Source organism: Cydia splendana, chromosome 3 (assembly GCF_910591565.1).
Source record: "Cydia splendana chromosome 3, ilCydSple1.2, whole genome shotgun sequence".
In the NCBI taxonomy this organism is placed as follows: domain Eukaryota; kingdom Metazoa; phylum Arthropoda; class Insecta; order Lepidoptera; family Tortricidae; genus Cydia; species Cydia splendana.
In genome coordinates, this window is record NC_085962.1 from 22,260,111 (window position 1) to 22,273,633 (window position 13,523).

At 37.8% G+C, this 13,523-nt stretch overlaps 1 protein-coding gene across 1 annotated transcript; it reads left to right on the forward strand.

The window, feature by feature from the left end:
• Window positions 1-1,811: 1,811 nt before the first annotated feature.
• On the forward strand, window positions 1,812-11,829 carry LOC134806814 (apoptosis inhibitor 5). Its single transcript, XM_063780200.1, has 8 exons — window positions 1,812-2,036; window positions 2,113-2,274; window positions 2,479-2,823; window positions 3,370-3,567; window positions 4,012-4,206; window positions 8,772-9,044; window positions 10,156-10,320; window positions 10,440-11,829. Exons 1-8 carry the CDS (start codon window positions 1,962-1,964, stop codon window positions 10,719-10,721), a joined length of 1,695 nt encoding a protein of 564 aa, XP_063636270.1. The 5' UTR covers window positions 1,812-1,961; the 3' UTR covers window positions 10,722-11,829.
• Window positions 11,830-13,523: the final 1,694 nt, after the last annotated feature.

Sequence of the window (13,523 nt, forward strand, 5' to 3'; positions counted from 1 at the left end):
TATTCTTATTCATCTCAGCAAAGCCATACTTTATTTGCTATTACGACGTATTATTTGAATATAGCTTGAATATTTCAGGAATTTGTAAGCAAAAGTTGACATTTTTAAGGTGAAACTAATAATAATCTTGACGATTGACACCAAAAATTGACACTTGACAGCCAACTGACAGCAGCGCCGGCGCTTTTTTAACGCTTGTGAGAACAGATACACGGAGTTCCGTATGCTCTATTCAATTTGACGCCAACGCTCAACGCCGAAAATCGAACAGTGCTCGATAAAAAAGCGCCGCGCTTAAAAACCGCCTTCGTGTGAATACATACATGGTTATCCATTTGCGTCATTCAAACGCTTTTTTAACGCGCGTTGAAAAAGCTGCCGTGCGAACGGGGCCTAAAGCTTGGCAAAAAAGAATAGAAATTAAAAAGTGGCAACACTGTAGTGTCGTCCCGTTTACTACAGTGTTGCCACTTTTTAATTTCTACTTTTTTTTGCTAAGCTGTAAAAATAACTCATATCAACGGGCGCACGCGGTAAGCCCAAGGCCCCAACGCTGTCTGTTCTCTTTGACGGCGCAGCAACTAGTATAATTTGTCTCTCCTTGCTCTTTTAAAAAGGCCGTTTGACAAAAAAGGACAACCATACTGTTGACAAGATGGACTTCAACGAGCTTCAAATCAAGGTGTCCCCTTTTTAGGTTGTGCATGTGTGCGTAAAAGCGTATATGTGTGCTCTTTTAGGGATGTGAAAAGTCGATTTTAATCATATGATATATCGATAAACGCTACACAGCGGAACGAAAAATAGCGATTAATTGAAGCTTCAATATCTTCGTTAAACATAAACATAATTGAAATGCTAATGGATAATGAATATTATATTAGAATATAATAAAATAATTCAATTATTGCGGAACACATATTTTAGTAGGTATTTATGTATTTTAATTAAATATCTGAACTTTTCCTTGGTTCCCTGCTGGGGCGTGACCAAAGAATATAATACTCACTGGCGTGACGATAAAATTGTGATCTGATAACCACAACAAAGAATAAAAGCGGTTTTGTTCATGTTAGGTATCGTAAAACCTTTGAAGTAAAATTAAAATTGCAAGAAATGTCGATAGTTTATCGATATGACTGTATCGACATGGCTACAGCAAGGTGGGCCACATTGTTAAGGCCCCAGTACACAATGGGCCATCGCCGGCCACTCCAAGGGACGCATTTATGCGTTAGAGGGAGCAAGTGATATTGCTATCTCATTCTACCGCATGGCTGCGTCCCTTGGAGTGGCCGGCGATGGCCCATTGTGTACTGGGGCCTTTAATCGTAAAGTGGTCCCACTGACAGCTCGCTTGGACGTCATCTCTGTATATTATATATCTATGGGTAGGCCACATCTATAGGAAATGAGCGAACGGGATAGTCTTATGTATCTTTCAGTAGGAGTAGCAGCGAAAGCGCTATTATTGTTTGTCCTTGTCACAGTCTCAAATTTTTTTTTATTCCCCACCATAAATTAGTATGGGTTGTGGTGGGCAACAAATAAATTCGACCAATCATAGTGTCGCATTGCCTATGTTTTGTCCCTCACGGAGGCTCGCGTATACCACTTCTATAGGATCCTACCTTCTATGATAGGATCATACATCTATGATAAGACCTTATGTTGCCTAGCCTGTAACTAGTTTAATTTTCATATCACTTCCACCTTCCACCATTCACGGTCACACCCGCAGCCACGCAGCTTAATTTTGCATTTCTGCATAATCTACCCTATTTTTCCTATTGTCTGTGCAGTCTGTAGTTCTGTAATGGCGAATAGCGCATCGCGTGTTTAATTTTGAGTTACGGTTAATACTGTTTAGCTAATTCATGTTAATTAATGAATTGCCCCCAGAATAGTTATTCCTGCCTTGCCTAGTGCGTTTTCAATATTGTATTAGCCGAAATCGAGCCATGTCGTCCGACAACATCGAAAAACTGTATCAAAATTACGGTATTTTGGCCGACGCCAAAGAAGACATCTCCAAAGTAAGCCTTCGTAATCTTATAATACAAATAGTGCTATTTGAATTCTAAAACTAATCTAATTTTTATATTTTTTTAGCATGAAAAAGAGTACACGGAAATTTTAGCCGCTGTGAAAGGTTCAGATAAGGAGAAAAGATTGGCGTCACAATTCATTGCGAAATTCTTCAACAGCTTTCCTAACCTCGCAGAGCAAGCTATAGAAGCTCAATTTGACCTCTGCGAAGACGATGATGTGGCTGTGAGTAATTGCTATTAATGTAACTTAAGATTTCAAGTTGAGAAATTCTTCTTTTGTGGTTAATATTTTAATTCGCGAGCACCCCGGTTGCGTCCGGTTGTTTGCTCTATAAATCCCCATGCTTTGATTAATACTTGTGTCAACAAAATTTTCTATAAACAATGGCAAATAATATCATGACTTAATACTATTAAACATTTACAGATACGCAAACAAGCCATTAAAGATTTGCCCACGCTTTGCAAAGACCACAAAGAGCACACTCAAAGAATTGCCGATATCTTGGCACAACTCCTTCAATCAGAAGATGCTACGGAGATCAATATCGTCCATAATTCTTTGGTAACAATAGTGAAGAGTGACCCTAAAGGTGCCTTGGTGGGACTCTTTTCCCAAATACACCAGAATACTGAAGCGGAGGTGGTGAATGAAATCGTCCGAGAGAGATGCATCAAGTTTTTGGCCACAAAAGTGAAACAGCTTGGAAGGGAGATTATAAACAAAGAAGTCGAAGAAATTATTATTACAGAATGCAAGAAAATACTTGAGGTATGTTGGTTTCTGGTACAGATTTTTTTTTTAATGTAAATTGACTCTGAATAGATAATGCATTATAACTATATGATGGAAGTACAATCAGATAAGTTATTAGATGCAGGGCTCATATTTAACATATTTTGAGTTTCTTATATGTCAGATCTAAGATCAGCTACTTCTTCAGAAGTGTTATTATAGAATAAGATAGTCCCACCTTTTGGTGAGATGTGAGTGCTCACATGGGGAGCATTTTGCTGCCCATACTTAACATGATTTTATGTTAAAAACAATGGATAAGTCAGTTTATAATAATTTTTATGCGATAAAATAAATTAAATTAGAAAAGGTGTTACTACCATTTAACACCTAGTAATTAAAAAAAAAAAGCCCATGACCAATGTATGTGTTCAAATAATCACAGTTTTTGTGCCAACGGCGGCAAAATGCTCATAGCAGGAGTTAAAAGAATAGCATTTTGTATCCTCCAATGATCTTTAGGGAGAAAAAAAATTTCACTTTCAGGATATTTGTTTCATTTTCCACAACATCTCATTTTAGGATGTGGTGGCAGAAGAGTTTGAACACATCATGGATCTCTTGACATGGTCAAGGCTCGGTAAAACCCCAGCAGGCAAGAAGGAGCTGGTGCAAATTGTGGCGGCATTAGCCTTTTCCCCTGATGATTGGCACCCCGAAGATACGGAACATGTTGAAAGAATCATACAATGTACTCAGCATGCATTGCCACTGTTCTCGGTAAGTTTACTCACTCTCACCCAGTGTTTAGGACGCGGGAATGTGTCACACTAGTGAAAATAGGTACAGTCGAGGTAAAAGATATGTTTACATTTTTCGCCTTATTACAAATGAGTAAGGTGCAAAAGTGTAAACATATCTTTGTCGTCGACTGTACAAACAAAAACTATTTTAGTATTTGGGGCTCATTTGGAGCTTACTACCTATTTTTAATTCATAGTTTGGTAACTATTTTACAATACATAAATAAAATATCTTTATTTCGAAGAACAGACTTCATAGTGAAATATGATGTAAAAATCAAGCTAAACCTTTCTGGTACAAAATGTTTGAAAATTAAATAACATGCATCAAAATTATCTTTCAAAAGATAGTTTGTAAGAGTTTTATGTAGTGGGCACCTACAGTCCTACAATGTAATTAATTTTAAAGTCATCTCTACAGCCACAAGTGGATTCCACACAGTTCGTGAACTTCTTCTGTGACTATGTGCTACCGAAATGGAAAGAAATAGCTTCGCCGGAAGGAGGGTCTGACTACAAGCTGGAGCTATTGAAGATATTTGCTGAAATTACTGAACATTGTGGAGAACTCGAGAAGCCACAGGAGAAGATTGATGCAGTTTATGACTTGCTTATCGTAAGTATTTGTGCTTGGCATGGTAGGGTACAACGAGCTGCAGGTGTGCAGGGAACGATGCCTGGTAACATATATTTTTAAGCTACTCAGGGGCAAACTGTACAATAGTCAGGTATTGAGTTACGTGTGTGTCTATGTACCCGATAGGTATGTGTGGCGCCGGTGTCGGCCGCGACTGCTGGCCGAGCCGCGCGGGCGCACCAACCTGCTAGGGCTGGCGCCACTGACGCGCACTGTGCGGATCCTCAATAGAATAGCGGAAAATATTGACATATTCTCATGTTCTTTGAATGAATTCACAAAATCAGCATTGTATATATTATGTTATAGACGAAATGACATACTTTAGATATTTTTATTAATAGTAACACTATTGTCTTAGGTTTACCTGTAAAAATAGTTGTAAGTGTGGAAATAAAATAAAATAAAAAGTTAAGGTCGATTTAGACGGAGACTATTTTGAGACGCCTAAATTAAGGCGCCTAGAAAAGGCACCGTATAAACACTTTCAGTGCCATTTTTTCGCGCGGCATGCCAGGGCTGGCACGGAATAGAACACGAGTCTATTTTTTGGCGCCAGTGACCCCCGCCCGCGTCTCTCGCTGCCCCCGCGCCTATTTTTAACCGACTTCAATTTCATAGAAGGAGGAGGTTCTGTATTCGGTTGTGGCTATGTTTTTTTTTTTTATGTATGTTCACCGATTACTCCGAGACCCGTGGGTCGATTTGAGTAATTATTTTTTTGTTCGAAAGAAGGTACTTCCAAGGTGGTCCCACATTAATCTGGTGCTGTTCTGATGATGGGATCCATGAGGAATTGAGGGAACTCCTCAATTTTTCAAAGCACATGTATGGTGATTTGGGTGTTTTCTTAAGCAACTCGAGCATTTTCTCTCGAAAAGCACCAATTTGATGAAGTGGACCTGATGATGATGATTGTTTTGATGATAATCATGACGATTTCTTAAAATGTAGGACGTTCAGCGATTACTCCGAGACCCGTGGTCCGATTTGAGCAATTCTTTTTTTGTTCGAAAGAAGGTACTTCCAAGGTGGTCCCACATTAATCTGGTGCTGTTCTGATAATGGGATCCATGAAGAATTGAGGGAACTCCTCAATTGTTACAGGCACATGTATGGTAATTTGGGTATTGTCTTAAGCAAATCAAGCATTCCCTCTTGAAAATCACTAATTTGATAGAGTGGACCTGATGATGATGATTGTTGATGATAATAATGATGATTTTATAAATGTAGATTACTCCGAAACCCGTGGTCCGATTTGAGTAATTCTTTTTTCGTTTGAACGAAGTTACCTCTAAGGTGTTCCCATAACATTGTTGGTTCTAATCTGATGACGGAATTCATAAGGAAATGAGGGAACTCCTCAATTTTTAAAGGCACGAGTATGGCGACATCGTTGTTTTCTATAGTAACTTAAGCATTTCCCCCCGAAAATCACCAATTTGATGAAGTACAACCGTAGCCCTACCCAAGAGTTTGACACTACTACATATTCGCTAACGTCTTCGTAACTATGTCGTTCGCACTAATAGGATGCCAGCACGACGCATAGAAAGTAAGTTACGCACACGCTAGCGAATATGTCAGTGTAAGACTTATGGTAAGGCTACTGAGGAGTCGGGAAATGGCGGTTGAAAGGTTGATGGTTCAGGGTCGAGGGGTTCCGTGATCAGGGGTTGAGTGATCGGGGGGTTGAGGGATTGGGGGGATGAGGGATTGGGTCAGTGGCGGGGCGGAGGATGGATTTTGTGTTTGTGTAGTGACAGGAATAATTTCGAATTTAGTGATACGCATTATTATGCTTTTCATTCATGCGTCACACGTCACTCATAAGCTTTTAACAATGCCTTAAAACTAAAAATTGAAAAATAAAAACTTTTACAAAAAAAAAGAAAACCGACTTCAAAAAGGATGAAATAAAATATTATCCGTTTTTAAGTATATGCGTTACCAACTGATATGTTTGAAGTCGGTGCCACGACAAATAGTAACAATACCGGTCAAAAATAATCAGCTTTATGTCTATAATTCACATTACAACTTTACTAATATTATAATAGTGAAAGTAATTCTGTCTGTCTCTTTGTCACCTTTTCGGCTAAACAACTGCCATGTAAACTGGTGAAATTTGCCATGCAGGTAAAAAGTTAAAGCCCTGTTGTAGATGGTCCTTGGATTGTTTTATATTTTGAAATCAAGTTTTCTGGATAAGAGGCGGGAAATAACTCAGTCCCAATCCCACACCAGAGTACTATGGACAGTTCGAAAATTTGTAAAAATTGCTCTTTGAAAAACATATCGGCAATCGCATTGGTTTTATACTAGTACCGACAAACATGGTACGGACTGCGCCAAGGTGGCTTGACGGTGTGTTCTTAGGTATCTACAGAAAGTATGATCATTGCTGTCGTGTGGTGTAAGGTAGGTAATCCAACGTACATACACACATACATTCTTACACGTACATTCTTATCGAGTCACCCTAAAATCATGGTATGCTTCAAATTTGGCTTGGCACCGACTTCAAACATATCAGTTGGTAACGCATATACTTAAAAACGGATAATATTTTATTTCATCCTTTTTGAAGTCGGTTTTCTTTTTTTTTTGTAAAAGTTTTTATTCGGACTCGTGTCAACACGTCGCTGCCATTCGCCAGCACGCCTCTTGCTTTTGCTTTGCTTTTACAACTTCAGAGCTCCTGAATTCATTTTAAATGATGGAGATCCTGAGATAGACTACAGATCGCCTGATATCCTGAGATCCTGGATCTCCTGAGTTACATATGCCACACTGAATGTTTTGCACTACTGGCCACTGGTAAACATTTAAATTACGAATTGTATATTTAAAAAAAATACAGGCTTTTGATTATGGAATGTGATAAAACTGATAAATGTTGGCGACAAATCGATCGTCTTTTGTTTTTAATGGCTTGTCAAAGTAAATCACTTGCGTTGCACGAGGCTTTAACGCGAAAAGATTTTAGAGCTATGATTTTGTATGATTTTAAAAGTTCGCTTATTCTGTAACAGTGAAGTGCTCGCCTTCAAAATGCTTTTGGGATTGAAGCACCACATCTGAGCATCGTGAGGCGATGAATTTAGTAGAGACCATATTATACTAGATAATGATTTTCGTGAAGGTCGACTGTCGACCGCGGTCACTGAAGGAAACGTGGCTGCTGTGAGATGACTCATTGAAGGAAACCCACGAATCACCTATGACGAAATTTGAGAACAATTAGGGATAGGTATGAGACAAATACAAAAAAATTTACATGAATATTTAAAAGTCGGGAAGCTTTGTTGTCGGTGGATTCCTCACGATTAATTTCAGTCCAAAAACAGGTACTTGTTGACTGGTGCCGAGAAATGCTGCGTAAGTATAAGCAAGGAAGTTCAAATGTGGTATATAACATCGTTACAGGAGATGAAACCTGGATTTACTGCTACGATCCGGAAAAAAAGCAACAGTCCAGTGAATGGGTCCTTTGAAGGTGACAGGAGGCCCATAAAAGTTCAACAAGCCAAAAGCGTTGCCAAATATGTTGATCGTCTGTTTTTTCTTAAACAGGACATATTTGTACCGTACTTTTAAATAATAAAATAACGTTAAATACTGAGTGGTACACTACCATTTTTCTGCCCGCAGTCATTGAAAAAGGCCGCGAAAGACGACCAAGAAGCCGCATCCTCCTGCGCCATAACAATGCGTCCCCCCATACCGCAATAAAGACAAAAGCATGTTTTAATTCCGAAAACGTGGAAAATGTCACTTATTCGGCTTATACTCCAGAACTTGCACCCTGTGACTTCTATCTATTTCTCAAAATTAAGGATTTAATGAGGGGTTTGACATTTAAGACCCCGGAGTAGGCAGTTACTACGTTTCATCACCACGTCGATAGCATGCAGTCAAGTGATTGGGCCTCATGCTTCCAAAAATGGCCCCAGCGAGTGAATATGTGCATAAAATGTAAGGGGAAATATTTTGAGAAGCAATAAAAGCATTATTATGGTTATAAATGGTTTTATTCAAAAGTTACGCAAAACTTTCAGTGTGGCCCTCGTATCAGGAGATCTAGGAGATGCGTAAAAACTAGAACCGTCTGCTATGGCGGCGTGCTAATGACTGGTACTGAAAAGGCAACGTTTAAGCGACTAGTGTCGGTTTGCTGGTCACTGGCGGCGAGATTTAGGCGGCTGAAAATAGTCATTGTCTAAACGGTCTGAAGATGTGCTTTAGGTAGACACTGGCGCCGTAATTTAGGCGTCTCAAAATAGTCTTCATCTAAATCGACCATAACACACATACAGCTTTTCTTTTTGATATAGCTTTTACTTTACCAATCTATGGATTTAACCTGTCTTTTTGCTGTAGTGGGTTAAAAATACTAAACAGGGTAACACATATATATAAAACAAAATTACCATTTGAACTAAAATTATTTACTAACCCTAAGGCCTTACTTTAAAATCAATAGGTACATATTCGCTAGTAAATTAGGATTTCATAATGAGCTTTCTTCATATTCACAGAACTATTTACCTGAAGCGCCAGTTGAAGAGGAAGAAAAGACAGATACCGATAAAACAGAAAGTTCTGAAACCAAACCTGAAGACAGCAAGCCTACCCCATCACTCCAGTTCTCTCATGTGGAGTGCACCTTGTTCGCCCTTCACTCTTTTTGCCGGAAAGCACCAGAGGCACTTGGCGCTGATGCAGCAAGGCTAAAGGCGCTTCGCTTGCGTCTACAATATACAGCACGTTTAACTCAAGGATACATCAAAAAGTTGAAGGAAGTTACTAAGGTATTGATATAAAACTTTTTAGATAGACAGACAGACCACTTCAACTATTAGGCGTAGGTAGCACATAAGACAATAGAGGTCATAAAGCGCTCCTGTACAAATTTTGTATGGAAGCGCGACCACTCATTTCAGTTGTGGCCACAACTACAACTAAAAAAAAAAACTAAACACTTGCTCTTTAAACGAGCAATTCTTATTTCGGGCTTCTCGGAAACTGCTCTAACGATTTAGATTAAATTTGCTGTATGGGGGTTTTGGGGGCGAAAAATCGATCTAGCTGGGAAAACGCGCATTTTTGACTTTTTATATGTTTTCCAAGCAAAGCTCGATCTCCCAGATATTATTATAAAACGGTGCAGAATACGATTCAGTTGTGCTGCTCAAATCGTAGTAAAATTGCTCCTATGTCATGTGGTGACCACGTGCTTTTTGTGAACGCGTCATAATGCGGTGTCTGGGGATTAGGGCATGCAGTACCGGTTCCGGTACCAAGAATTTCATTTCCCGGTTCTGGGCATGACCGGAACCGGGATTCCCGGTTCTCAAGGCACCTTTTGAATACTTTTGAGAAATTATTTGTGTTAGCGTACAATCTTTATGTAAGACTGATTTTGATATAAATAATTGCATAAGAATTAATAAATTACTTAATTTATTAAAATAAATACTTAATTGGCGTTCCAACTTATTTTACGAAATTAACCGGCACACTTTGCCTCCGCCTGGGCCACACGGCCGTAGCGTAGTAGATGTACTCAACACTATGACGGCACGGCCTGCCTGCACGAATACCTACTTTACTAGGTTAGTTTGTTGGGTTATTTGGGTCCCCCGTTTCATAGCACCATTATTAAATGTTTTTTAATGTCCCAAGCTAAAGTACTAAAACATTACTACTACTGAATTGGGAATAAATAGTCATATGATGAGAACCGGGAAGTACCGGTACCGAGCCTTCAGTACCGGTTCTTTTGACACTATAAAATTCCCGGGAATTTGAGAACCGGGAATTCCCGGGAGCATGCCCTACTGTGGATAGACAGGTCATTGTTATTTTTTATAGTTTTTATTTAGTTTTTGGGAAATTAGTAATTTATTTATTTTATTACAGGATAAGAAGGGAGATGACGCTAATTCGGAAGAAAATAAGCTCAAGGTTGTAGCGTTGAAGACTACGTCCAACATTAATACTTTGATCCGCGACATATTCAGATCCCCACCAAGCTTCAAGAGCAGAGTACAACTTTCCTTTTTGTCTAAAAAGACTGAAAAAGAGGTAAATATAAGATAAATTGCTATCGCTATACAATCTCTACAAGATTGCTAAAATCAACTAAAAACTTATGAAGGAATTATAATAAATGTCGATTAATGTTTAATTTCTACTTGTTACAGGAAAAACAGTCAGCAGACACCCCGGCAGACAAACAGTCACCACCAAAAAGACATAGACCCATCACGTTCGACAACGGTGAAGAAAAATCATCACCAGAAAAGCGGGCGCGTAGCGGCGAACGAAACCAAAAGATGTACACTCCTCCGTCAGGCAAATACAGCTCCCGGCTCAACAACAGCGGACGCTTCAGCGGGCCGCCGGCCAGGGGCCGCGGCGGCGGCTACGGCCGGCGCGACTTCAGGAGCAATGGCGCGCCCTTCAGAAGGCGCAGCAATTACTAAAACCAAATACTGACCATTTAGTGTGGGAGAGTGACAAAACACTTTACATTATCTAAGTGTATGCAACCCACCACTATCAAAATGAAGAATGAGAGATTCAAACTATTAATAATTAAATTTGAAAACGGAGGCATCTAAGCGACATACTGAACTGACGATTTTGGGAAGAATAAGATACTGAGTAGACTTTGACTCTACGAACTAAGGATTTCTTGTGGCGCGTCTGCTGTTCATACATCGGTTCGTTTAAGATTGTCTTCCTTTCTTTGTAGCAGGCAGACTTCTCTACATTGGCCGGGTGGCGAGTTGGCGACGCGGCAGCGCTGCTGTTCCTCTTACAGGTGCATTGCGGTGTCCAGCTGGGGCAGCTGGTCTTGACATTCATTTTGTAATGTTGTTTCAGTTCTGCTCGTTCATTTTGATAAGCGGTCAACATCTAGGATGGTATGTAATGAAAGTTCTGTAACTTTCACACTGATTAGACCTTGCTAATGTTTATCTTTAGCTCCCATGGAGATTGGAGTCGTGGTGGCAACTTTATTTATGTAAGTATTATTTTAATTTGCACTCATTTAAGCTCTGCTGGTGGTATTCAGTTTTTGCACAGAATCGTAAGTATATAACATAGTTTCAGTCATATTTTGAACATCAGTTGGAATTTTACTATTTTTTTTTGTGTAGTTGAAAACTAGTACATATATAATATAATCAAAGCTTGTTGTATCTACAAGGCTGTATAGTTCTACAGTTCAATTTGTGTAAGTCCATACAAATATTCGTGATAAATGACCTACAGAGGTATAGGCGTTTATCATTACACTTCACTGGTTTAGAAAGTGCCAGCGCTGTACAGCTACTTAGCATTACATTTAATGTGACGATAAGACTTAAAGTAAGAAGTATGGACTGTTTGTTAGAAATTAAGAGAAGGGAAGTGTAGTCAAATTCCAACTGTCAAACCTAAGTCTACATGGTTTGCCTTAGTTTTAGAACTCTAATAATTACGCGACGGTGCCTGCTGCATATTTGGGAGAACTTCTTTTGGGACAAAGAAGTGTATGGCTCTATACATATAGGTGATTTACTTCAAAATAATAATAAAAAAATCTTTTAATTTACTTGTTTTATTTATCAAATTGTTTCAATCCTATCCTATCTTACTCATACTTCTAGGTTGTTTTATCAACAGTTCTTTTGACAAGCTTATATAGGAATCAGTATCAATTACTAGATCTGCTTTATAGTACCAAGTACCAATCACTTTCAAATAAGTATAGAATTTTTTTTTTTACATACAAACATAATAATATAGGAATTGAAAACATGCCCCTAGGTAGAACACATGTCAACCAGACTGGAGATATCCAAGAAACAAGAGACTGTAAAATACTAGGGATGTACCCGACTAGTCGGGAAAGCCGACTATCCGGCCACATTTGTAGTCTGCGATTAGTCGGCGACTAGTCGGCAGAAATGGCCGATTAGTCGGCACTTTATTAGTGAAAGAAAATTAGGAAAAGAAAATCAACAGTCGATATTTGCCATATGTTTTATGTCTATTTTACCAAAATACCTATTCAGGGTGCAGACGAAAACTTTTGTTCATGGGTGGATTTCAGCACAAAAAATTTCACCATACAAAAAATTATTTTTTTTAAATGTTTAATTTAACACGATTCTAGCTGGGTAAAGTAATGGGGGGCTGTATATTGAGGATATGTATGGTATTTATACAATCATTTGTGGCTTATATTTGAAGTTATCGCTTTCGGAAAATAAAAACGCAAGATGGTGATGACAACCATGGTATGGTAATGACTCTTTTATAGACGGTAATGACACTGCATGTACGGTAATGACGATTTGGGAACTAATTTACATATGTATTAAAAACGTATTAAAAAAACAAAAACTTTTTTTAATTGTAAGACTTTAGAACTTTAATAAACATTACAAATAACATGTTTTTGAACATAAGACTAGCTACATAAATTATTTTTAGAAAATTATAAAAAATACATTTTATTCATATAAATAAATATATAACAAGTATTTTTTTTGTATAATTTTAAATAATTTATGTTCCGAAATAGGCAATTTATGTATACATTTATTTTTTTGGGTCTTTTCAATGTTAAATAATATTAACAATATTGTACTCTTATTATCAGTTTAAACCCGCATCTTCTTTTATCTACTGCATAACTTGGTATTTATGTCATATTATAAAATTACTGGCTTACCAATGAGCTTAATTTTTATGATATATTACTTTTTTTTGATAGTTTGATTCATTGCACAAGTTTGTATTTTTGTTGTTTTATTAATTAACTTTAAAAATAGCTATAATGATTTAAATCCATATATATGTTGTTTAATAGCTAAACATTAATATATAATCAGTGTTTTATAAGTTGCAAGACCCCTACTTGTAATGCATGTCATAAGTTACAAAATGTTAGGTATTGGGTCCGGTGACTACCCAATGGTATAATTATTAATTGCTGTAATTATATACATCAATTAATATAATATTATCAAAAAACATAAAGCCATCACGATAGTGAGCCAGTACCGTAGCCTATGGTCGCTTAAAACTTAATATATGTTGCTTGTTTAAATACTTTGTTTTAACACGACTAACATGCAATTACAGACTCTAAGTTGCACGATTTACATTATTAGATTATAAAAAAAAAACATTTGTATGTTCTAAGTTCTAAATGACCTAAATTTTGCCTACTTCAGTCAAAATGTTAAATAAAAACTAAGCATCCTCTAGTGTGAAAAAAATAGTTATAT

Coding starts and splice junctions, on each gene's coding strand:
- LOC134806814 (XM_063780200.1), top strand. CDS start 1,962: ATGTCGTCCGACAACATCGAAAAACTGTATCAAAATTACGGTATTTTG. Junction 2,824..3,369: donor AATGCAAGAAAATACTTGAG/GTATGTTGGTTT, acceptor ATCTCATTTTAG/GATGTGGTGGCAGAAGAGTT. Junction 10,321..10,439: donor CTAAAAAGACTGAAAAAGAG/GTAAATATAAGA, acceptor TACTTGTTACAG/GAAAAACAGTCAGCAGACAC.